Source organism: Bombyx mandarina, chromosome 11, assembly GCF_030267445.1.
Source record: "Bombyx mandarina strain Sakado chromosome 11, ASM3026744v2".
Lineage (NCBI taxonomy): Eukaryota > Metazoa > Arthropoda > Insecta > Lepidoptera > Bombycidae > Bombyx > Bombyx mandarina.
The window spans coordinates 10,641,949-10,669,442 of NC_143218.1; the positions used below are offsets into that span (position 1 = coordinate 10,641,949).

General features: G+C 37.8%; 2 protein-coding genes across 7 annotated transcripts in view; one reads left to right on the forward strand and one right to left on the reverse strand.

Annotated features, from left to right (window-relative positions):
- The window catches only part of Gbs-76A (Glycogen binding subunit 76A), a 63,866-nt gene extending 56,124 nt beyond the window's left edge, over positions 1-7,742 (forward strand). For all 6 annotated transcript variants that reach the window (XM_028185204.2, XM_089731474.1, XM_028185203.2 and 3 more), the window contains one exon: positions 4,987-7,742. In XM_028185204.2, the coding sequence (XP_028041005.1) occupies positions 4,993-6,624 (1,632 nt within the window). In that variant the 5' untranslated portion in view covers positions 4,987-4,992 and the 3' untranslated portion in view covers positions 6,625-7,742. The remainder of the gene's footprint in view (positions 1-4,986) is intronic.
- Positions 7,743-8,125: 383 nt separating this feature from the next.
- The window catches only part of pip (heparan sulfate 2-O-sulfotransferase pipe), an 85,074-nt gene continuing 65,705 nt past the window's right edge, over positions 8,126-27,494 (reverse strand). Inside the window, exons 7-10 of the mRNA XM_089731475.1 lie at positions 23,740-23,896; positions 13,825-13,949; positions 10,785-10,939; positions 8,126-10,191 (exon numbers count right to left, since the gene is read on the reverse strand). Coding sequence (XP_089587601.1) covers positions 9,959-10,191; positions 10,785-10,939; positions 13,825-13,949; positions 23,740-23,896 — 670 coding nt within the window. The 3' untranslated portion in view covers positions 8,126-9,958. The remainder of the gene's footprint in view (positions 10,192-10,784; positions 10,940-13,824; positions 13,950-23,739; positions 23,897-27,494) is intronic.

A 27,494-nucleotide genomic window follows, 5' to 3' on the forward strand; every position in this document is an offset into this window, starting at 1 on the left:
CATCACACATGTCTCTACGGTACGGCACCGGCTACACCCTTCAAACTGACACGCATTACTGCTTCACGGCAGATATAGGCACGGTGGTGGTGCAGGGTGTGTATTCTAGTTCCACGGACACATATTTATACTATAACAATAATTCTGTTTTAATTACAATTGGTAGTCAATATAGTATTATTGTAGTGTCCTCATTTTTTTACTAATTTGATGAAGCATGGATTATGATGTTATTAAATTATATTATTAGATTTTTACCAAGATTTACACGTATAAGTTACAATAATAAAAAAAAAACAAAAAAAAAACAAATTTCATAAATAAAACACAAGAATCAAACTTGAAACTTGTAAATTATTATTTTTCAGTCTCAGTTCAGCTTAAGTCCAGATAAGTTAACTTTAGTTTAAAAATCAAATCATCGAAATTATCTTGCTAAAATTTATTATGGAGTTAATCTGAATGTATATCAATTTAAATCGAAATCGGTTTTTAAATAACCAAGTTAGCTGAGAAACTTCCATTGTACATTATAATCCAATCAAATTTAGCGGTTTTTTTAGTAGGTGAAAAATAACAAATTCTTACTATTCAATTTCTACTGCAAAATCCATGATTACTTTGCGGTATAAATAGGCACAAGGCGCTCTACCACCAAATTCATTTTCATTTTATTAGTGAGGTTATTATAGGTTAATTAAAATATTTTTTTTTGATCGAAATCAATCTGTCATTGTACATTATTTCGTATTAGAAATTCGAATATTCTAGTAATGCTTTTTTTATTTTTTTTTTATTGCTTAGATGTGTGGACGAGCTCACAGCCCACCTGATGTTAAGTGGTTACTGGAGCCCATAGACATCTACAACGTAAATGCGCCAACCACCTCGAGATATAAGTTCTAACTCTCAGTATAGTTACAACGGCTACCCCACCCTTCGAAGCGAAACGCATTACTGCTTCACGGCGGAAATAGGCGAGGTGGTGGTACCTACCCGTGCGGACTCCCAAGAGGTCCTACCACCAGTGATTACGCAAATTATAATTTTGCGGGTTTGATTTTTATTACACGATGTTATTCCTTCACCGTGGAAGTCAATCGTGAACATTTGTTGAGTACGTATTTCATTAGAAAAATTGGTACCCGCCTGCGGGATTCGAACACCGGTGCATCGCTTCATACAAATGCACCGGACGTCTTATCCTTTAGGCCACGACGACTTCAAATGATGTTTAAATTTATTATTAATAAAAATAATAATATTCATTTTTCCTAAACGCTAAATCGTTGTTTTTAAATATTTAGATAATTTGATGGGCATTATGCCGATGAAACAATGATTATTTTTGTTTACTAAGTAATACGTTAACCTTAAAAAAAAACTTATTTAAAAGATGTTTTTGTTAGCATTTTTATCAATAACGAGTGATTACTTTCATTGTTTGTTCTCGTTCACCTTGGACGTCCGTGAGTCTTCAAAGACATCCAGCAGTGTTTACGAGTCGATTCGATAGCATGATGTAATTACAAGTAAACATATTAGATAAATGCATTTCTCTTTACACGCATTAAGGCCGTCGATAACCTGGAGTGTATGTACTTGTTCACAATAACATTGTCTGTTTGCTCTACTCGTGACCCAAAACGAATTATTTAAAGATTATTTTTTAAAACTTCATGTACACAGTCGAAAGAAATTCACATTTTAACACTACATAAAATTGTTTTTTAAGCAAAATTGTGGTCTTGTAAGCTTGTACGGGTAGCTATCTATCATTACCCCGCCTATTTCTGCCGTGAAGCAGTAGTGCGTTTCGGCTTGAAGGATAGGGGCGCTGTTGTACTAAACAAACTGAGATTTTAGAATTCATGTCTCATGGTGGGTGGTGGCATTTGCGTTGTTTATGCCTATAACTAGTTGTACCTTGAGCTCATGCACCTATCAAAGCAATAAAAAAGGGTAGGTTAAGGGTAAGAAGCATAGTGGAATGCGTGTGTTCGCACCAGTAAGTGAAGTGAAGTTAGTCGAACTGGTACCCTAGAAACCTGAAAGCATGAATGCATCCTAGTAAAACCATACGCTGCCATAATATAACCTTCAGATAGGAATTAGGGGTTGGCATTTAAGGGTATTGTAAAATAAGCGAGAAGAGTCCTATTACGGATGTTGATAGGAATCTAAATAGTACTAGTGGCTCGAGAAGTGTGGGTATTCCCGCGTCTTTAATTATTTGTTTATCTATTTATCTATACTAATATTATAAAGAGGAAAGATTTGTTTGTTTGTTTGTTTCGAATAGGCTCCGAAACTACTGGACCGATTTGAAAAATTCTTTTTCCATTAGAAGCCGACATTGTCCCTGATGAACATAGGCTACTTTTTAAAAAAAAAAAAAAATTAAATTTTTTGGTTCATGTGTGTTTTAATGTTTCCGAAGCGAAGCGAGGGCGGGTCGCTAGTTGATTTAATAATCGAATGGATTATTGTCAATAGTATTCTCCGATTTATAACGTATTCACTTGTGTACAAATATCATTATTATCGAAACAAAATCCCATGATTACTGTCATTTTATGATGGGAATGACAGGAAAATAGGAGTATGCTGGGAAACCTTCTCAAATGATACCATTGTAAGATCCAAACTATAAAGATTATAATAATTTTGGAACTTTACAAACAAGTCAAGCTTTGTCAACAACCCAATTGTTAAATCAAATATAAATGGGCATGATTTATTTAGCTGTTGTTTTAGTGAGACGAGGTGAAGGGGTCTTTTTATTTGAGGGGCCATTGTCTGCTATCAATTTTATTGAATAATAGCCTATAATATAAAGTACATCAATAAATTGTCTTACTGCTCGGCTGTTCGTATACCCATCAAAGACAATTCACTTTCTTACTGCGCTTCATTGGGCGAATCAAAATCAATTCAGCTTGGACATGGTGTTTAATTTTTTTGTGGTTACTGACATAAATAATAAAAAAAAATACGTCAAAAGGTTTTTGCCTTACATTTAAAAAATGCTTAGCATTACAAGCGCTATGATATTAGTACGTAATATCCTACGTATCCTACGTAACCCTTACTTCCTTCTATAACCGATTCCTATATGTATATGGTCAGACGAGCAAAAGCGTGAAGAGTTAATTGTAACACTGAACATCAACGAAAATAAAATTTTGCGAAAGAGTTTTCGTAGTTGCTTGCAACTAAAGCTTCATACTTGTAGTATTTTTTGTTCATAGAAGGTTTATTGCGGTCTATCGTCTCACTAAACATCGCCGCGATCATACATACTAATCTTATGCCAATAGCGTCACGGGCCCACGCTACATTTTTCGTGTCTCAACGTAACTCTCATGTCTGACGTATTGTTTTTGGCTTTCGTATCTAATTGCATAACATTATTAACGTAGCGGTGGGCGTGTGGGACTTGCAGGAGATATTATTGAACTGAATTGAATTTTTTACTGTTTTCATTCCTGACAAAACGTCACGTGCGATGACATTGTAATTTAGATCTGCGTCGAAGCTTTAATTTAGTTTAATAAAACAAAGCCATGTACATCGGAAGCAATGTTTTTGTTTACGATGAAAATAATCGTCATTTATCAACGTGTTAATTAATTTAAGGCTAAGTTTCAAAGAGATCTTCGATCAATAAGAGATCATAATTTTCTAAAACTTTTTCGGTTTAATATTGTACAATGTTAATCTGTGTTCAAATCGACTGATGCGACTTGTGAAGTATGTAATTGATTCTTATCTGTCTGTCTTCGCGATAGTACGAAGTGAGGTCAGGGCTACACGACCTACTTTTGACTGTGTCATTACCTCCATTAAATGGGTCGGCCAGTGACCTTTGAAGGAATACGTCACGACTGCAGGAAAATATGTATAGCTTCATCAAGAAATTTCCACGTTATTTTAAGACAAGGCTGTGACAGTCTTGGCCGACTGCTACAAGTTTTTTTTAACTTTAAACAAAACTATCTTAATATAAATCATATCTCAATTTTACAGTTGCCATGATAGAAAAGACAGTAATGTTTATTTATTCATCATATTTCTTCATTGTCATATATACCTATATTTTATTGCTTAGATGGGTGGACGAGCTCACAGCCCACCTGGTGTTAAGTGGTTACTGGAGCCTATAGACATCTACAACGTAAATGCGCCACCCACCTTAAGATATAAGTTCTAAGGTCTCAGTATAGTTACAACGGCTGCCCCACCCTTCAAACCGAAACGCATTACTGCTTCACGGCAGAAATAGGCAGGGTGGCGGTACCTACCCGTGCGGACTTACAAGAGGTCCTACCACCAGTAATTACGCAAATTATAATTTTGTGGGTTTGATTTTTATTACACGATGTTATATTCCTTCACCGTGGAAGTCAATCGTGCATATTGTTGAGTACGTATTTATTAGAAAATTTGTTACCCGCCTGGGATTCGAACATCGATGCATCGCTCAACACGAATGCACCGGACGTCTTATCGTTTAGACTACGACGACTTTTTATATACAATATTATCTATATAGATATATTCTCGTCACATTGTTTATTTTTATTATAACTAATTTGATAACGGTTGCTATTGGAACAGATTGGAAACAAAACACAGCGTTGTATAGTATGGATGCTTTAAAAGAATAAATAATTAGTTTTCATTGCAATCCAAAATCAGAACTGTTCGTTTATCTCCAGTACCTAAGTTTATTATTAAATGTATATATACTAATCACAGGAATGCTGGAACTGAGATATTTTCTTATCTTATGGGGCCATTCACTCTTGACATTCAAGTTTTGTGTTAATTTATATTAAATGAACATTATCTGTATCTAACATGTTTCGTGGATGTCCACAAAAAAATGCCTTATCATCTCTTAAATTTGGAAAACGTATTATAAATGTTAAAAAAAAACGGTCTGGGCTTTTAGATTACATTCTTTTTATTTTAACATTTCAGACGCAGATGAGCGGAGATCGCGCAGGATCACCGTGCGGTCTGACATCGATACTGCCGATGTCTTGCCGAGGGCGTGCCGTCGCGTTCGCGCGCCACCTACAAACACGGCTACGTAACCTGAGCGGAACACAGGACGAAGACTGTGAGAGCAGCTGGCTTACCCGAGAAAACGCTCAACTCAACAGACCACCAACCTCCCCGGGACAACGCGACCACGACACTTTCTACGATTTCGAATTAGAATGCGAGAGCCCATGCAGTCCCATTGATGAATGCGACCATCCTTTTCCTGAACGATCCCCCACCGAAGATCAGGACCTACCTTTCTACGATGTCGATTCGGATCCAGAAATAAAAGAACAAGCGAAACAGTTATTGCAACAGAACGATAAAGGGAAGAACGGCTTTAAATTCGCTACAGCCTTTTACTCAGATAGCTCCCCCGTAAAACTTCAGCCCGCCCCACGAGAAAACGGTCATGTAGATAAACCACTATATTCCCCTATAACGTTTGAGGGTTGTGCGCGACAGAAAAGTTATGATGAAGTTGATAATGCTACGTCATCTACGATACCCAAGACAGAATTCAGCGCTATACCGTTTCATCTCAGTACGACAATTGACAGTGACTCTGAATTTGAATCTGCTAAGAGTGATCCTTCCGACGCTGCCGATGATATTATAAAAGTTGAAAATGGCGTTGATGAATTAACAGATTGCGTAGAAAATTTATCACTCATTGATGTTGATATTCCTATGGATGAAGATGTATCTCGAGTAGAAACAGTAGAAGAAGAACCAGCAGAATCGAAATGTTTGAAAACGGAACCTTTAGAAATAATTACCAGTGAAGTTCCTAATGAAAAAGAAGTATCCCCTTCTCCAGAAATTGAACCTTCACTTTTAAGTGTAGAAACTCCGAATGAAGAACAAGAAACGGAAGATGATAAGCCTCAGCGCGTCCGACGTTGTTCTTCCTTGAAGACTGGCAAAACACCGCCCGGCACACCGGGACGAAAAAAAATTGTTCGCTTCGCAGATGTCCTGGGACTCGATTTAGCGGACGTAAAAACATTTATGGACGAAATACCGGTAATCCCGAAATCTGCTTATGATGATCTCACAGGATGCGACGTGCAAAATTCTCCACCGGTTCGAAGCCCTCAACGACTTGGCGCGCTCACCTTGATTCCACTCTTTCAGCTGCCGCGGGACGTCACGGACAAACTGGAAAGACAGAATGTGTGTTTGGAGAGTGCTAGGGTTTGCGATGGCGTGCACGTAACTGTATGTGGTTCCGTGCGCGTACGTAACTTGGACTTTCACAAAACCGTACATATTCGGTACACAATGAACAGATGGAGAACTTACACAGACTTGCAGACTACATACGTTCAAGGGTCCTGCGATGGTTACTCGGACCGATTCCAATTTGTTTTATACGTTCCGGCTATAACTTCAGGACAGAGACTCGAAATCGCCGTGCGATTCCAGTGTAAAGGGCAGCAATTCTGGGACAATAATTGCGGAGCCAATTATTGCTTTGATTGTTTAGCGCTGGGTGCTGTTCCTAACGCTGCACCTTTAGCTTCAGGGCCACTGCATCCAGCTGTCGACTGGCACCCGTCATTCTATTGACGCGGCGCGAGATCAGCGACATGAACGGAGTAGTGATTGCGTCGCTTGGAGACGCACGAAGGGCTCGCGTGCCGGCCGCTCGCACTCTCAATAACATTCCCGTGTTCGTTCTGACTGCGGACGGTCCGGAGACGAATGTGGCGCAGAACCCCGAATCAATGAGGCTTGAAAGATGCAAAGCGTTTTTGTGATATAGAAAATTAGTTGTAGATATTATATCGGGTGTACGACTCGTTTTCAGAATGCGATTTGCAATAACGATTTGTCGAGTTACTGTATGTTGAATGTATCGATTATACTGTTATCATGTAGAGTGTCCTCCGATAGGACAATAAATTGTGATCGTTAGCGGTGGCGAGGCTTGAGAGGTCAGAGGCACGAGGGCTGCCGTCGATGTTCCTTTTTGTGTGTAAATATTATATTAAGAAATACGAAATGAATGATATTAATATTTTAATACAATTTTATACAAATTTAGATTTTAGAAATAGTCCCTGTTATGTCAATATCGGATATGCCTAACGGAAGATAATAATGAAAAGAGAAAAAAATATATATATTTGAATCGAATGTTGAGAGTAAAATAATATTTAATAGATTTATTGATAGTATTTTTGATTACAGAATAATATTGAATCAGAAAGTAATACAAAACGTGAAATTATTATTGCAGACATCAAATGCGCAGTCGATAACTCTTCCTATGTGTTAAAATTTTACTAAATTTTATTCTATAATTAAAAGTTATCATTGTACTGATGTTATAATCTGAATTAATTATGTACATACTTTTTATATTTTTATATTTGTGTAAATTCATGACATAGCTTCCTACGAGAACTGATTAAATAATATCTAATTTTTGTTGGTTTCGAAGATATTAAGTGAAATTATTTAGGAATTATTAAAAGTAAATTATTGTTATTTTATAAGAAATAATTTAGCTATATAAATTAGACCGTCTATTGTTTTGTTTGTACCTGAATTTATAAAAACGTTGCCATATTAATTTTAAACGAACGCGGTATCGCAGTCCTAAATAAATAAATCGTCAGTGTTAATATATTATGACTTCTGTTTGAATAAATACCTACCTAATAAATTAATGTGCATAATTATTTACACTTCGTTTTTATTTATTCCTACTTATTCGGATTCCTAATTTGTTCGTTATTATTGCCTATGTTGGAGTAAATAATTGCAAGCGTGCTGAGTGGACGCTTAGGTTAGATAGCACATATAGATAGAGATGTAGATATAGATAGAGATAGATATAGAAGTTCACCATTAGCATACCGTTTAGTAAACTAAGTTTTTGACACATAAGTTATATTCATGATATCTTTTTAACATAAAAGAAGCATTCTAACACAATATAATATACTTAATGTTTCTTTTTAATAATCTCTTATAGTACGTAAACAGAGCGTTACTAAGATGTCTTTGAGCAAGATAAGTTATTTGTTAAAATTGTATTTGTAAAAAATATAAATAAAACTGATTTCGCATAGTGACATTATTTTATTGCATTCGATATTAGAATATCTTTCAACTAACCGAAACGGGTCACAACAAAAATAATTAATAATTAATTTCATCATTTTTACCTTAAATTAGAACAAAGCAATCACAAAAAGAGATATAAATTATTATACTAAAAGTATTATTTACATTAATGCTGCTATAAAACGAACTTAACATAATTATTAATACTAAATATTAGATAAAGGATTTAATATTCACAACTTATCATTTTAACAAAATCTTATTGAAAGTCTTTGTGTTCGTTACGTCGTACAATAATAACAATAAAATAATAAAGATTTTGTTGTAAACTAAATCATACATATGAGTTATTCAACGATATGTGTGTTTTAGATTATATAAAAGCAAGTACATAATAAATTTGCTATCCATTGACAGCATTACAAATTCTGTTTCACGTTTTTAATTCAATCTTCGACATCCATTTATTGCTTTTATTGTATACTAGCTGACCCGGCAGACTTCGTAGTGCCTCAATCGATAAATAAAAGACACAAACAAAAGGAATCCGTCCGACGGGGAGACATCAAAGGGAAAACAAAATTGTTATTTTAATTGAATTCCGAGCATTTTCATATTTATCTACCTTTTAAGCTTTCTCTGGACTTCCACAAATAATTCAAGACCATAATTAGCCGAATCGGTTCAGCCGTTCTTGAGTTTTAGCGAAACTAACGAACAGCAATTCATTTTTATATATAGAGATTACTGAAAACCATTTTTAATTGTATGGATAGTTGCATTAGAAAAATCGGTTTTGAAATTACTGGTGGTAGGACCTCTTGTGAGTCCGCGCGGGTAGGTATCACCAGCCTGCCTATTTCTGCCGTGAAGCAGTAATGCGTTTCGGTTTGAAGGGTGGGGCAGCCGTTGTAACTATACTTGACACCTTAGAACTTATATCTCAAGATGGGTGGCGCATTTGCGTTATGGATGTCTATGGGCTCCAGTAATCACTTATTACCAGGTGGGCTTTGAGCTCGTCCACCCACCTAAGCAATAAATAAATAAAAATTCGTGTGCTGTTATTGTACCTTAATGGATGCACAGACTTTCCCTGAAGTCTCAACAACAACTTTAACAAGTTTTATCACAATCGGATGAATGGTTTAGGAATGCAGTAGCATTTAGTAGCAGCTTGCCGCTGACATTGCTGGTATGCATAAGCGACGGTGACAACGTACGTGGGCTCATATGCCTTTAATGACAGTAAAAACGATGCAATTGAGGACGAACATCCATTTTTATTTTTATAAATAGATTGATTGCCCCTAATCACTCCCACCACTGTATAACTGTTGTGTAAGCAGGATCGGCAGCGACCAGGTAAAAAGGCTCTGAACAATGAGGTTCCGACTTCTCAAAGGTAAATCAAAGATAGATCTCGCAACAAAATTAATCAGTAGACTATAAGGAGCGTAGGAATATCGACCTCAACCTCCCACCCCGCAAAGCGGGAGGCGAAAGCCGGCTATGCCAATCGATGTCTATAATAAAGTGGTATGTTCAAGAAAATTCGCGATTAATGTATATAGATTGTTAAAAGCATGTTTGAATGTGGTATTATAGTCACTTCTCGGAGTATACGAACTTAAAGTTTTTGATGCGAAACTAATCAAAAACCCAATTAAGGTTTTATAGATTCAAGCGCAGCATAAACAATCTGCATTCACAGAATTTTATTACGTTGACGTAGCTACTAAAATCGCGCGTCTAAAAACCCTTTATTTCCTAAAGTTTATCATAATCTTAGTATCAAGTATTTCGTTTGACAAAAAATCTCACTGTTTCAATTGAAGTCATTTATTTTGGATTCCCTTTTCCGCCTCCAACTTCTGGTCGGTGTCGGTAATGTTATAGTCGGATCTCGCAACGCCTTCAGTTGCATGTGCAGCCTCTGTTTGCAGAACTCGTAGAATTCTATTTCTCTTGTGAAGTTCGCTCGAACGATTTGCTTGACGGCTTCGGAGACCGGAGGCTTGAACGCGTTTCGATTAATGCGATTGAAAGTGTTCAACTCTTCTGGAATTAAAAATATTAATTTCTAAGTACATAATAATATGTAATATTCGTGAATTACCAAATGTTCACATTTCAATTCGATCGTGAGCAATACCTTTTTGTAATTGAAGAATGCGAATAGAAGGAGAATAAATATTTAAAAAAATAACGTGAAGGATGGTCATTGATTGAAAAAAGTAAGGAACATATACTTTAAAAGTACAAGAGAGAGAGACAGACAAAAACAAATGAAGCAACATTTTCCATTACATATATTTTAGTCTTAAAAAATAAAGATTACTATGTAGCGTAATTTAGTGACAGATGCGACTGCGTAATAATGACAGTAGAATATGTTTTAGACCATGTGAACAGATAGCACCTCACTCGCGAAGAAGCTTCCCGAGAAGATAGACTTCTTTTGGAATCGCTCGGACGACGGCTAAAAAGTCTCCCTCATCCCGGTTGAGTTCACGAACGGGCCAACTCAAAAAACAAAGCGACGCAATTATACATTCTGGCTTAAAGGCTCAGCCTTAGTGTCATTGAAGTCGAGACTCGTCAATCTTATGTTTCAAGATTCCTTAGTCTACAAAATCTAAATGTAAACATACCCCAATACAAACGCGAAGCGCCTGTGAAAAATCTCGGTACGTAGCGTTCGAACGCCAACAGAGTTGAGTTCATATCTTCTAGTACGCCAACGACTGCGTACTGTTCTTCAACAACACGTTTCGCTCTTTGCAACGCTCCAACACTATTAAACGGGCTGAAAATATAAAATATTGAAATAAATAAATAAAATATGAGCGATTGACGAATCGACACAGTTGCTATTTATACTCATCAGGCGCTTAATAACTAGTTGAAGACACATAATAAAACAGAAAATTGTGATAACCTACTCAGGAAGCTTGTACTGGCTCATTCATTCAGTATTATATACTCAGTCAAAAAACAGCAGGATTAAACAGAAATTTCCTATTGTGGTAAGATCAATTTTACCGATTAAGACTGGAATTGATTTGACAGATTGAGTACATTAGTCATTTGACTTATAAGGGATCATATGCCTTTGTGAGGTGTATTTAATAATTTTTATGGGCTTTTTGAAAAAAGGTGTCTTTTATTTCTTTTTTTCCTACCTATGCTGATAGCCTTGAGAGAATCCTTGAGGTGAGCTCACGGGGCTCAAACCGGGAGTGTTGCTAGGACTGGCCCTAGCAAGAGCAGTGCTTCGCAGAATCTACCACTGGATCGGAATCGCGACCCATTGACAAGATCCGGCGAGAAACTCAGCGGGCAGTATCTATGGGTTAATTCACTATAGTCGGATTTTTAATTAGACGAAGCCAGCTGACAGTAGCTAATGTCACTTTGTGAAATAATGTTGCTATATTTAAAGTAATAGTGATGCGTTCAGTTCTCGTTCAATCACATAAATGAACAATGAGTGTGAAGAGTTACTCATTAATTTCAAACTATAAAAGAATATTATTTATATTTTACAATAAAATTGTATTAAAGTGATCCAATATAATAATATGTTACTAGTAGTATGTAACTACAATCAGTTTTTTTTATTTTCATTACCTATGTACCTATAATTGTTATATTTTATACATCTATAGTTTCAACTATATGATGCATTGGAAATAGGACAGTCTTACAAGCTTCCTCGCAATGTTTTTCTTAATGTTTAAAACACTCGGTATTCAGTACAGGTAGATACCATAGGAACATAATGTTTCGTCGAAAACTCGTTGGTATGTACAAAGCACGGCTAAAATTCGAACCCCGTGCCCGATATCGGCAGTTCGGCACACTAACTATTCACTAGACAATCGAGGCAATTTCATTAATTCAGGAGTTTTTTCAATCGTTCACTTTGTCACAACACTATTTTTATTTCATCAAAAACTGACAACACAGTAAACGTCAGTTTACTTCGTCTAATAAAAAATCCGACTATAGTCGAGCCCTTCGTCGCTAGCGACGGGTTCGACGAGGACGGTGACCGGTGCTTGTGGTGCCTAAAAGCACCGTTAATGGATCGGGCGGATCCGTAATGACGTACTTAGGGCGACGTCGACTGTTTACCATTTGGTCCACAGGATCGGGTATGGTGAAGTGTTGTTAATTGTTGCTAAAATAGTTGTTAAAAATTACGTAAATTATAATATAAAATTACCTTGTCAAATAAACTAGCAAAACATTCCCACAAGGGAATATTAATTTCTGATGGGTTCAACAGATGGCGGGGAAAATCATCTATTTGATAATCACTAGTCTAATGTAATCACCAGTCAAATATTATTTAGCATTTTAATAACTCATAACTTTCTCAATTTTTTAGTCATTTTGCTCTATCCGGTCCTATGACCGCTAGATGACAGTAAATACAAATCAATTAAGAGGAAATCAATTTTTCACATTAACCAATTGATCCAAATATATGCAATTAACAAAATTAATAATTGCGAACAAATTACAGGAGGTCGTTTCTCTTCAAACTAGGGTTCTCTGCACTATGGCAACCAAAGACACATATTTAAATAAATTTCAATACAGGTATACATAGATACTCACACGAAACATTGCTCGATGTGGGAATCGACACTACAACTTCGGCCCATCAATCAATCTACTAATCAGAAGCTATCTATCTATCTAGCAGAAGCAGAGCTATCTAATCAGAAACTACACTGCAAATAGTCAAAGCAGCGTGACAGTCAAGACGTTAGGTAGATAGAATTGGTATTAACACTTTTTACTGGTGGTAGGACTTCTTGTGAGTCCGCGCGGGTGGGTACCACCACCCTGCCTATTTCTGCCGTGAAGCAGCAATGCGTTTCGAATTGAAGGGTGGGGCAGCCTTTGTAACTATACTTGAGACCTTAGAACTTATATCTCAAGGTGGGTGGCGCATTTACGTTGTAGATGTCTATGGACTCCAATAACCACTTAACACCAGGAGGGCTGTGAGCTCGTCCATACATCTAAGCAATAAAAAAAATACTACCCTCGGCCCATCAATCAAACTACTAATCAAAAGCTGGCTATCTAGCAGAAGCAGAGCTATCTAATCAAAAACTACACTTACTATTTTTTTTAAATGCCGAAATTTCAAAGACGTAAAAAAGCAAAGACAGTCGTCTCCTTTGAAAATGAGTTCAGACAAATTTTTATAAAAAAAAATCATAAGAGTTCTTCTAAATTTAAAATAAAAATACATTAAAATAATGTATTAAGTATATAATAATGTAGTAAAAAATACATAAAAATTAATAAAATTACGCGGATGGAGGAGTATGAAATTTCCCACACATCTTTTTAAAATTATGCATAAAAATATATTAAATCAATAAATAAAACATTACACACACTACCATATATTGGACACAACACGCTTAAATACTCTTTTGTTTATTGATAGACTGTGGTCTAATTGAGAATAGATTAATATTGTTTGTCTTTAATATTATTTTCCTATATCTATATCATCTCGAAATCTGTGATTATTGAAGTATAATAGTCACAATAGAACCATAATAATGCTCAAACTTATTATATAATTTCAATTAATTATAGTTGAATTTCGATTACTGAAGGACCACTGGTTAATACACCTACGTCATTAAAAACGTCACTTACGTGCACTGAGCTTCATGTCCGCAGAAGAACAGGGTTTGTCGACGATGGTCCCCGATGCCTTCGTGCGTTTCGCCTTCGATGTACTGACACTCGCGATCTCCGCTCAATACGCAGGTTTCAAAATCCTTAAAAAATAACAAGGTCATTGTATGTATATTTTTTATATGCCAAATAAAATTTCAATGTCCATACACATGGTGCCTTTCATTTTGTCGCATATAAGGTGATGAAAACTCTTAACTTCTTGAAGTCATCGTGGCCTAAAGGATAAGACGTCCGGTGCATTCGTGTTGAGCGATACACCGGTGTTCGAATCCCAGGCGGGTACCAATTTTTCTAATGAAATACGTACTCAACAAATGTTCACGATTGACTTCCACGGCGAAGGAATAAGATCGTGTAATAAAAATCAACCCGCAAAATTATAATTTGCGTACCTAATTACCGGTAGAGTCCGCACGGGTAGGTACCACCACCCTGCCTATTTCGGCCGTGAAGCAGTAATGCGTTTCGGTTTGAAGGGCGGGGCAGCCGTTGTAACTATACTTGAGACCTTAGAACTTACATCTGAAGATAGGTGGCGCATTTACGTTGTAGATGTCTATCGGCTCCAGTAACCACTTAACACCAGGTGGGCTGTGAGCTCATCCACCCAACTGAGCAATAAAAAAATAACTAAACTTAACGATACTAGTAGTATTACTAAATAAAGCTGCAATGGAAATGAAACATTATAGTGGCATGCATAAAGCGCAATCTCCGTTATAATGCCTAATATTGGTGTGCCTCAATTTTCCTTGTTATTAATGATACCCTGTCCATCTATGACACCTACGCGGAGAATAGTGCGGGAATACGCAATATAATTTATAATATCGGAGCGCCGTGGAAGAAATACTATTAAAAATATGCTTAAAGCCTAGACTAGAAAAAAAACACGAATACACGTCCAACTTAAAAGGTACAATATTATGGGTTAGTTAATTATCGTGCCAACGTAACAGTAACATTAATCTTTACAACATACATTAATGACAGGAATAAAAAAACCAAAGAAGAGATCATTAGCAATAATATTTTTCTTTGTTAAAAAACTTGAAGCACTATTTTGAAAACTGTTTTATGTTATTGCAAGAGGATGCTCTTAGCTACGCCTGTCAAGAACCAAAGTATCGATAACAGTAAGTTCCATTTACTCACATATATATGTTTATATATACTTAGATATAAAACCCAGACAAATAGCAGACAGCCTTGTTACAACGTACATACGAATGTATACCCGATGTGGGAATCAAACTCCCGACCCTCAGCCCAGCAGTCAAGGGCGCTAACCATCTATTCTGTCAATTTCAGACACTAGGACAGTTTACAAAAATAAGCATAATCATTATCCTAAAGAGGCCCAGAGGACTTCGAGACCAATTAATAAATGATGGTATTGTAGCTTCATTATTTCTCTACGTGTACAGTTATTTTAGTATATCGGTAATGGCTGGTCATAGTTCTGAAACACTGAACGTTTTTTTTTACATTCTAATTGCCACGTCAAACTTTTTGCTGAGATAAAACTAATTTATTTTTTCATCGTGTCGACGAGACGAGATTGTTACAGTCATAAGGACTACGTGGTGGTCCAAAGCGTGTTTCATACTATAATTTTAACAACAAACCATAAACAGAGTAACATACAATATCGTTGCTAAAATGATACAGCAGAAATGTGACGAAAACAAATTAAAAGTTATTCATTTTGATAAATAATCTTCAGGCTTTATAAAGTTAATCCTTGATTTAAAAAAATAAGAGTGTGACAATAATCAGACACAGTCAAAATATCACGGGATCGTGCAGAGTATATTAACTATTCTTCGTATATCTTAAGATCAGTTTAACCCCCAAAAACAATGTCAATACAATACGCGAATTAAACTACATAAAAACAATCGTATATTAGATTAGATATATGGTCAAAGGGTAAATAATGAACCAGATCATATTGTTACATAAATACGCGTGTAATTGGTATTGTAATAGCCTAGTGCAGGCTGTCAGTATACCTATAGTTATTACTGATTTGTCAGTCTAGATAATAAGAACATATGTAAAAATCTAAAACGAACCTTTTTTTGATGAAACTAAATTGAAAACAGCAGTTACTTCGAAATAATAAGCTCTCCAGTTATTGCTGGTTTCATCAAAAGAAAAATTTGAGATTTTTACGTACTTATGCTCTTAAAGACTAAACTAAATTGAATAGTACAGTAAGACGTTAGTCAACTGTATTGGAATAAAGACTATCTCTTCAGACAAGCATGTGGGATTGCTTTATGGCTGAGAAAGTATAGACAAAAATACCGAGGGGTGTGTATCTAGTCATGAAAATGATAATTGTAATTGGTATAATTATTATTTTTCTTGCATAGATCGGTGGACGAGCTCACAGCCCACCTGTAGTTACCGGAGCCCATGGACATCTATATCTATCTATATCTATAACGTAAATGCCGCCACCCGCCTTGAGATATGAACTCTGAGGTCTCAGTATAGTTACTACGGCTACCCCACCCTTCAAACCGAAACGCATTACTACTTCACGGCTGAAGTAGGCAGGGTGGTGGTACCTACCCGTACGGACTTACAAGTGGTCCTATCACCAGTAAAGATAACGATTAATAATATATTTTTTCGTTTCGTTTGATTACATGCAAACGTTTACTTCGCAACTGGAGGAATGCCTATTGTTGAGAAATAATATGAATTTCATTTTGTTGTCAGATGTCATTAAAATTACTATCGATGAATTTTACCTATCTACCTAGACTCCAGCTTAGGCGAACTCGACCCTTTTTTTTTTTTTTTTCCTACCTAAGCTGATAGCCCTAGCGGCTATTTCAGCGTAACCCTAACTTTAGTAGGTGAGCTCACGAGGGCTCAAACCTGACGATGTTGCTAATACGAACCCTAGCAAGAATCGTGCTTCGCAGAATCTACCACCGGATCGGAAACGCGACCCACTGAGAAGATCCGGCGAGAAACTCAGTGGGCTGTGTCTGAGAGTTAATTTACTCGTCGAGCCCTTCGTCGCAAGCGACGGGTTCGACGAGAACGGTGACCGGTGCTTGAAGTACCTAAAAGCACCGTTAGTGGATCGGGAGGATCCGAGATGACGTGTTTTGGGCGACGTCGACTGCTTTCCATTCTGTCCGCAGGATCGGGAATGTAGTTACCGGCGGCCACGATGAGAGGGTTCTCGTGTCGTGCCGCTTTATCGAAGTGGCGCATGGACGCCGACTGCAGATACTTACTGATGGACTCTAAGTCCAGGTCGTCATGGAGGTCGACGTTCCTGACGAACCACGGGGCTCCGACGGCTATCCTGCAAAAACGGGATTGAATGATTTGAAAGGATTTTAAGTGTATGCGGGCCGCGTGAGCGAACACTACACTTGCATAGGTCATGACGGGGCGTATGCAAGTTTTGTAGAGTGTCACCTTATTTCTAAGGGACATTTTACTTCGCCTACATATCATCGGGTAGAGACGTCCTAGAATGAAGGCGGCACGGTCGCGTACCGTCTTAATGTGGGGGCGGAATGTCATCCTACTGTCGAGGGTGACGCCTAAGTACTTGACCTTCGGGGCCCACGGTATGGGCTGGTCGAACATCGTGATTGGGCGAACGGCGGGGGCGGGGGTGTTGACGCGCCTAGTCGGGAGAGGGATGCTCAGCGTGGTGTTCGGAGGGCGACCCCTTTTGAAGAGCACCGCTGTGCTTTTCGTGGGGTTGATGTCGATGCGCCACTTCCGGAACCACTGTCCCATGGTGGTAGCTGCGGTCTGAAGTCGTCGATGAAGCAACGCCTTCTTCCTACACGAGTAGTAGATGGCGGTGTCATCGGCGAAGAGCGCCAGATGGGTCTCCGGAGACCGGGGTATATCGTTGATATACAAACTGAATAGTAACGGGGAGAGGGCGGAGCCTTGCGGGACTCCGGCTGTGACGTGACGGGGCCGGGAACGCGTTCCCTCGACTCGATATCGGAACGAACGGTTCGACAAGTAGTCTCGTATGATGAGCACGAGTCTGTCTGGCACTCCCATGTTATACAGTTTGAATATCAAACCGTTGTGCCAGACTTTGTCGAACGCCTTCGCTATATCGAAGAAGAGGGCTCCTGTCGGAATGGGTTTTCGCCTGTTCAGCCCTAGTAAGATGTGCTCCGTGAGGCGGTGCACTTGATGGACGCACGAGTGTCTGGCGCGGAATCCAAACTGCTCGTCTATAAGAATTTTATTCGCGGATACGAAATCCCAGAGGCGTTTACGAAGGAGCCGTTCGTATAATTTGCCTATCGCCGGGAGGAGACTGATGGGGCGGTAACTCGCGGTTTCGTTATTCGGTTTGCCCGGCTTGTGTATGCCGATAACGTCCGCTTCTTTCCACGCCGCGGGAAAGATGCAGTTCGTCATAGCAGCATTTAATATGGTGGCCAACATCGTTATCAGTTGGGCTGGTAACAGTTTAACCGCGCGGTTGCGGATGCCGTCAGAGCCGGGAGCTTTCCGTGGTTGTAGGCTATCGATCGCCTCCTTGACCTCGGAAGTGGTAATGGGGGGTAACGCGTCCGAGGGCGGCAGGGAAGCTCTGCGCTCGACCTCCCTGTCGACGAACTCGGTGTGTTCGGGGTCCGCGTGTTGAGTGCTGGTGGTGCACTGCTCTTGCAGTGCATCGGCCAGCAACTTTGCCTTGTCATCGTCATCGTAAGCCGGTGATTGGCCTGAGGGGCGTACGAGAGGCGGCATAGTGGCTATAGTTTCGGACTTGAGGGTCCTAGCTAGTCGCCAGTATGCTTGGTGAGTGGGCGCGAGTTCTTCTAAATAACTATCCCAGTTTTCGTTTCGGGCGTCGCTTAAGCGGGATTTGACCTCCCGCTGTAAGCGACGCATCCGAGTCCGGTTTGAACCCGTGGGATATCGATCGTAGGCCCGGATTGCCGCGTTTCTGATTCTAACGAGGTCCCTAAGATCGGGGGAAAGTCTGATGCGGTGGAAGCAGTCCTCCACATCGACTTGTTTCGAGGATCTTATGATCGCCGTCGAGACGTGATCAGTGAAGATGTTTATGGATTCGACGGTATCCTCGGGGGATGGAGTTGAATCCGGGCCGCAAGGGAGGATTGGTGGAGCGGTGTCAGCTAAGCACGTGCCCAGCTTCTTCCAATCCACCATGGTCCTCGTATCTGGTTCGCGGTTGAGTGGGCGACCGAGCTGCATGACGACAGGTCGGTGGTCTGAGTCGAGTTCTGACATTGCCTCGATGGAGCGTAAGCGCAGAGTTACGTTCCTCAGCAGTGCCAGATCTATTGTGCTCGGACGACGCGCGGCGTTGTACGGATAGCACGTGGGGGTCGGGGGGTTGAATATTTCGAATGTGAGGTCGTCTATGAACGCGTCGAGACGCCTACCGTTCACATTCGTGCGATGGCAGTTCCACCTAGTGTGGTGGCAATTTAAATCGCCTGCCAGGATGACCGCGTCCCCCATACCGAGCAGTGTCTCGAGGTCACTGCTCAGGAGGGGTTTGTCAGGGGGGAGATAAACGGATGCGATGACGATCGGCTGGTGTCCCGTCAGCGCGATGCGGCACACTGACGCCTCGATATGTAAGAGCGAGGGGAACTCGACCCAGTTTTCAATCATGAACCGAATTATTATATTTATTTAAGGAGAGAAAAAAAATTACACCTATTTTCTACCAAACAATTTCAACAACATAAAGGTTATGCAAATCATAATAGATTAATTTTTTTTAAAGGGAAGTCATTTCACAACAAAATATGAAGATTATTTTATCGTGTTGCCAGTAATTATGAGCACCTTAATATTATTCATTAACTACTACAACCGTAGATACGTTTGCCAAAAAAATTTTTTTTGACACAGAACTAAAATATTTCAGTCAACAGGATTGCTATTGAATTTGGATACGACCTAATCCTCGTCCGGTCGCTGTCGATGAGAACGTGAGCATCGATTCTATTCGTGCCGTGTCAGTTGGACACAATCGTGCTTCGTGACCAAATAATCAGTAACACAGGGTCGAGAGCACAAACGTCTACAGAATAACGGAGAACCTATTTAACTATTACATTAAACAGCTTTTGTTCTTAAAATATAAATCGACTTATCGAACTGAAACAACAACAAAAAAGGAGTATGTACCTAGTCAGGTCATAAATTCTGTCACATGTTTAATGTAAAATAATTGAAACAAGTTTATTCATTATGTAACCATTCATATACCAAAATGAACTTAACAAAACATAGATTCTTATGACACTAAAGTTTATTCAAAATGACCTCCGTGATTTTGAATACAGGCCTTCAATCTGCGCGGCCAGTCGTCTATCGCAGCACGAACGAGGTCCATGTCAATATCGGCGGCTGCCTTAATCAAGGATGTCTTGAGTGACTCCAAATTGGGATGAGGCTTTGAGCACGCCTTTTCCTCCAAGTGTTGCCATATCTTGTAATCTAACGGATTCAAATCTGGACTAGAGGAGGGCCAGTCTTCGTGCCGGATGAAGTCGATTTCACGCGCCGCCAGTCAGTCTTGTGTGCTCTTCGCTCTATGAGCTGGCGCCGAATCTTGTTGGAATACCCAGTGCCTGTTGTTGAACATGGTATGAGAAACAGGTTCCACAAGGTTCGTCAGGACTGTATTTTGATACACAACTGCATTCGTTTTTACACCTTTCTCACAAAAATGTACCTCTGTTAAGCCCCAATAAGAAACTCCCTACCATACCATGAGCGAGGATGGAAAATGACCTCGTTAGACACGCGGAATACTGTTGCTCGCTTCTTCACTACTGTGTGCGTACACCTTATCATTTTGTTTGTTGTAGCTCTCTTCTACGGTAAAAATTTTTTCATCCGAAAAAAGAATTTCCCGATTTTTTTTTTCCGCGTACCGCTTCAACAAAGCGCGGCATCTCTTCAGTCTCAGGTCCATTAGACGAGCATTCAAACGATGTCCTGTTTTTCTTCGATATGCCCGAAGCCCTAAGTCTTCATTTAACACCCTTTTCACCGTGGTTCTGCTTAACCCCATCTGAAGGGCCAACAGTTTCTGCTTACGTTTCGGATTTCTTTGAATTCGCGCCTTTACAGCTTTTATCACTGCTGGAGTCCTAACAGACCGAGGGCGACCACTTCTTGACCTGTCATCTACACTAGAGTCTTCATTGTATCGTTTGATGGTACGATAAACGAATCTTTTGGTTATATTCAAAATTTTCAGTATGTTAAAAATTTGAATTGGCGCGTAACCGCAACGATGCAACGCAATAACTGCAACACGGTCTTCTTTAAGCGTCCACTCCATATTTAAAAATGAGTAAAATTCTAAAAGTATACATTTTTATTTTCATGAACAATTCGAAATTCGAATTCAATAAACTTTTTTGTGGCCAGCATTGTAAAAGAAAAGTTTTTACTGTGTGACAATACTTATGACCTGACTAGGTATATTCTGAAATCGACTTAAATATGCAGTAAGTAAGACGCATTCGTATCAGGCGTACCGACTATGACGGCGTTAAAAATAGTTACAATCCCGCAGGCAGTTTTTTTTTGTTACCACACCTTTTCAATTACAATTTCCAGGGACCATAGTGTAACGAAAATAAAACCCGCATAAATTATTACGTACGTTATTAGTGGTGGTAGGACGTATCGTAAGCCTTTACGAATCCTGCTCAGTTCTATAGCCATTATACGGTATAATGGAGACTTGGGCCTTGTGTTTTAAAGTGGGTGGTCGCATTCGCATTGCGATATTTATCTAATCCACCTATGTAGCTAGTATACGCATAACGCCTATGTACTACGAGTATAATAGCTAGTATTCGCTAACGCCTATGCATAATAGCTAGTTTTCGCATAGCGTTTGTTTTGAGCACAATACGGCGCGCTGTAATGATGCCAGATATAATTCAATTAGCCATTTTAATTGAATTTCATTGAGGAATTTAGTTTATTGGAATTTAATTGTTGAAGTACGGGATCGAACGTCGATATTCACTGGTAAATTATTCTTGAATTAGATTCGGTAGTTAAGCATAACGAATTATGTTGGGCCGCTTAAACAATTGCATACCGTAATACTCGTACATATGTACATATCGACGCTTGAAAGGCAAACGTGACTAAGCGACAATAACTGCTTTGTACATAAATGATAGGCAATAAACATATTCGACGCACAAAAAAAATATATTTCTATTAAAATCATTTCAATCCTACAGCTACTAGCTAGATTCGTTAAAATAAAATTTGTTTTCAGGTATTTCAACTTTAAATTAGTCTATTGTAAAGTTCACGCATTGTCGCTTAGTCATGTTTGCCTTTCAAGCGTCGATATGTATGTAAAGGAATTAAGTATTAAGACCACCATTAATAGTTCTGTTATATCTTGATAAAACTAATTATAAAATTCAAAAGTATATTTCACGCATATTTAATTATAATAAAACATTCAAAAAAATTACCATTTTTATATTGTTGATTTAGAAAATAGCGTTAAACTTCGATGGTATCATTACACTTAAAACCGGTCATGAAACAATAATCATATTAAAATAAGTTTCGCAGTACGAAATAGTAGAGGTTATATCGCGCAAGTATTTTTTTTTTATAGTCGATTTGGAATATAATACTTCGATCTTGTTTACAGACATAAAACTCGTGTTTCCAGAAAATATAATACACACACCGCGTCTATTTAACCACGAAACCTTAGAAAAAAGTGTGAATGTGTTCAATTGTATATTTTAAGTTTTCACCTGTGTTATGTTAAATCCCAAATTGCTCGATTCAACAAAACAAATATCTAATAGTTTATTTATTTATTTCAGCTACATCGATTTAAATTCTACGCCGATTCCATATTTTTTACGGCAATCCAATCGTTATATTTTACTAGTCACATCGTGTGAAAAAAAATTCAAACAGTGGCACCAAAATGAACGGTTCGTTTTCCAAATAAGCGATAGAAACCGACTTAAGTCGATAAAAACAACACTCTGTCAATTGCAACGTGTTCACGACAGCGAACTTGCAAGTTTAATTTCGTCTTTTTTAGGTTCAAACAACAGAATAGTCAAGAGGAAGAGTACGTGACTGATGGTAATGGTAAAAAGAAAGGCTACTAAACCGATAAACCTATTTTCGATGCTACAATTTTTTTTAAAATAAATACATTTCGTTCGTTCTATAGATTTAAATTAGATTTAAGTTATAAGCAATCGTTTTTTTTTATTGCTCTTGTAGGCAGACGAGCATACGGCCCACCTGATGGTGAGTGGTTACCGTCGCCCATGGACGTCAGCAATGCCAGGGGCAAAGTCAAGCCTGTGGTTTGAATAATTTTATAATTTTACAGAACAATTTAAGAATCATTTGTAAATCAACATAATATCAATTTCTTGTTGTCTTGGACAGGGCCTTGAAACTGCCATACAATTTTTTTGTATGGAAACTAGCGACATCTTGTAGCGGATGCCTCTAAACTTATATGATGTTAAAGTTAAGCTATTTAATTATGGTATAGCTAAACAAGAAAATATGATAAAAATAATAAATCATACAAGTATTTATTTGTTATAGACAAATTGATTAAATTTTGTTAATTTTTGTTGCTGAAAGTTTACAAAATTCTTCATTAAAAATAAAATATAAGATAGGTAATATGTTACTGCCATCTACAGGAGCAATGAGAAACTCATTACCCTGTGTTAAGCGGTTACTGAAGATAGCAGACATCACAACATAACTGTCATCTTCAAACATACACTTGAATATATTAAACTTTGTCACTGTCAAAATAAACATCAAATAACATAGTCTTACCTTTTTCAGCCAGGCTGGGTCGGGTAACGGCAGATCTGGGAAGGCTCTCTTCCTCTCCACGTAGTACCACGGCGCGCGCACGTAGTAGTACCAAGAGATGACGCGCTCGACGGGGTCCCTAACCACGTTTACATATATCGGCGATGGGAACCCAAACCTAAAGGCAGAAGAGTATTTCAAAATTAAAACTTTCATTAATAGCACAGCTAATGTAAAAGAAGAAACAATTGGTTGCTCTTCAGACGGATCCAATTTATGCATACGACTTTTTAATTTAATGACGTGCGTTTAATAAATTGTAGTTAGTTTTTTTTTATTCTTCTAGTCGGCAGATGAGCGTACTGATGGTGAGTAGTTACCGTCGGTCATAGATAGATAGCAATACCAGGGCACAGCCATGCCGCAGCCTACCGCAGTTTTACTATTTCTGAATCTGTAAGGATAAGACGCCCGGTGCATTCGTATTGTTTTTTTTTTTATTGCTTATATGGGTGGACGAGCTCACTGCCCTCCTGGTGTTAAGTGGTTACTGGAGCCCATAGACATCTACAACGTAGACGCGCCACCCATCTTGAGATACAAATTATAAAGTCTCAGTATAGTTACAACGGCTAACCCACCCTTCAAACCGAAACGCATTAGTCACGGCAGAAATAGGCAGGGTGGTGGTATCTATCCGCGCGGACTCATATGTGGTCCTACCACCAGTAATTACGCAAATTATAATTTTGCGGGTTTGATTTTTATTACACGATGTTATTCGTATCGCGTTTAACACATGTGTGACTTCAACTATGAAGGAATAATATCGCGTAATAAAAAGCAAACCCGCAAAAAATATTATTTGCATAATTACTGGGTGTCTTCTTAGTCCGCATGGGTAGTTACCACCACACTGCCCATTTCTGCTATGAAACAGGGCTGCGTTTCAGTTTGAAGGGTGACGCAAGCATTATACTCGTACTACATGGAAAGACTCATAATTCAGTAGTTGAGTCTGAGTCTCAAGGTGCGTGGCGGCATTTACGTTTTTATGTCTATGGGCTTAGTTAACCACTTAAAATCAGTTGAGTAGTGAGCTAGTCAACCTATTTAAGCAATACATATAATAAACCGTTTTCGAAATCGTTTTCTTTCAGTACCCAGTATACTGTCGTTCAAAATATCAGTTTATTTGAAATAGATTTTCTTCAATGTACATTCTGTGAAAATATATTTCTATCTACCGATTTTATTCTCAAACTTATGTTACTATACAAAAAGGTGGTAGTAGGATCAGTCCGCACGGGTAGGTACCACCACCCTGTTTATATCTGTCATGAAGCAATAATGCGTTTCGGTTTAAATGACGGGGCAGCCGTTGTAACTAGTAACTATACTGAGACCTTAGAGCTCATATCTCAAGCTGACTGGCGGCATTTACGTTGTAGATGTCTATGGGCTCCAGTAACCGCTTAACACCAGGTAGACTGTGAGCTCGTTCACCCATTTAAGCATTTAAAAAAAATGTAGAATTTTGTACATCAAATGAAAACATTTCTCTAACATTTATCTTTCTACCCTACTTTCGCAATTTAAAAGTGAAATGCAATTGTACAATTATAATCAAACAGATCATGCCATTGTGAGAACACAAGGTCAACGTAAGTAATGTTGTTGTACGCTAACAAATAGGGACATCCAAAACATGTTTTTTTTTTGTTTCTGATATCGTTTAGACAATGAAACTAAACAATAGAGCAATTTAACGCGCGCTAAACTTGCATCTTAGAATTACGACTGACAAGAGAACTCATTGTATCTATTGAGAATATGGGACTTAGGACTTATCGATTGTTCATTAGAATTAAGTTGGAACTTCGTAATGGGTTAATTTGCTTAGAGGTTTAGACGCCTACAAATCCAGATCCTAATCACAACATTTGGGGTGACGATAACGCGATTTATGCTCCAGTCCAAAAAAGAATGAACTGTTGCCATCCAGGACAATAATTGGTAGGTACAATAATGAAATTTTTGTACTTAGTATAGCAACACTATTTATTTATTTATTACACTTCATGTAAAATTTACATTGGCGGACTTAATGCCAAAGGCATTCTCTACCAGTCAACCAAAGGTAGTGCAGAGTAAATAGTGGTAGGTGCAATGAAATTATATAAAATATTTACGAGTATATGTACTATATCTGAGTGTTTTAATTATTTCATTATATATTATACCAATTTGAAAGTCGAAAACTCTCTAGCATTGAATTTTATACTTTTTAGTACTTTTAGTCATTTGATAATAAAAGCCGACTATATTTTTATATTCAAGATGTTAGCATCTTGGGTTTATACCATTAGCTGAGGGGTCTAGAGCCTAGTTTAAAAAGAGTGGTAGAACTCCAACGACGTGAGTATAACTAACACACGCACTTTTTAATTTTAAATAAGAATAAAATTGAAGTCAATTTTCTAATGAATGTAAGGGTCCCACGAAAAAAAGTTCTAATTTCACATCTGTACTAATGTTAGTCTCGCAATTAGCGTCAATCGAAAACATTAATCATATTACTTTAACGTTTATTTATTGAAGCTTAACAAATAGGTATTTTCGGAATCGTATTGATTGATGGATACTCTGCGGCGTTTCTTTAAGACGTCAATCGTGAAGATAAATCGTGGTCACCTACTTTAGTTACAATTCACTTTAAGAACAAAAAGTAACGTTTATATGAAATTGTACTAAAATAAGCTTTTAGCCGCGGCTTTAGTCGCGTTAGTGTAGAACGAAAATACTTCTTGATGAAAACTACCTTATATTTGTTTTCTATACAAGTTACACTATACTTATACCCCTGACTGAATGTATTAAAAAAAATCACGATGATCAGTTGCTTAACTAAGGTTTTTATGTTTGTTAGACGTCTGAACGAGCTTACAACCCACCTGGTGATAAATGGTTATTGGAGCCCATATACATCCTTAATTAGTTATAGTATGGATAATCTATATGATAATGTTTTTATATACAGTATTGAGGGACTTTATGTGTACCAAATTATTTTCTATTATTATTTTAAAATTTGTAATACTATGTCTCTGTTATTAACATTTAGATGCGAAGTTAAAATTGAAAAGTAATCCAAAAAGCTCTTTTCATACACAATAGTTAGAAGTTTACCTTATAATTGCACCAAAAAGCCACTATAGCTTATAGTTTGTAGATAATCTCTGTCAGATTAACCTTGGATTCGGAAATTGATTTAGTGTGTTTTCACTTTTACATCTTTTTTTAAAATCTTGTTTCCTCGAGTCTATTGAAATTTGAGATATTAAAACTCATTTTAACGTTACGCTAATTAACCATACCGACTACCGACCTACGAAAATAATAAATTAGACAGAACTTCTTTACGAGTAAATAAATATTTAAATCATTTAAACACTATAGTAATATTCTTCGGTTTGTGCGAACTTTTTTCTTCTGCCTAATTGTTGGTAGCCTAAGGGGCTATTCCAACTACTCACGGACCGGATTACGAGTCTTAAACATAATTAAAACTGCTATTACGGTTTAATCTTGGGTTTTGTTATCGTCATTATATGAAACGGTCAGCAGTTAAGGTTTCGTTGATTTTTTTAAATGAAAAATTGCTAAAATAAACTTAAAACAAACAAAAAGACTCCGTTTGACGGAGGACACATCGAAGGAGAAACAAAATTGTTATTTTTATTTAATTCCAAGCATTTTTATATTTATCTACCTTT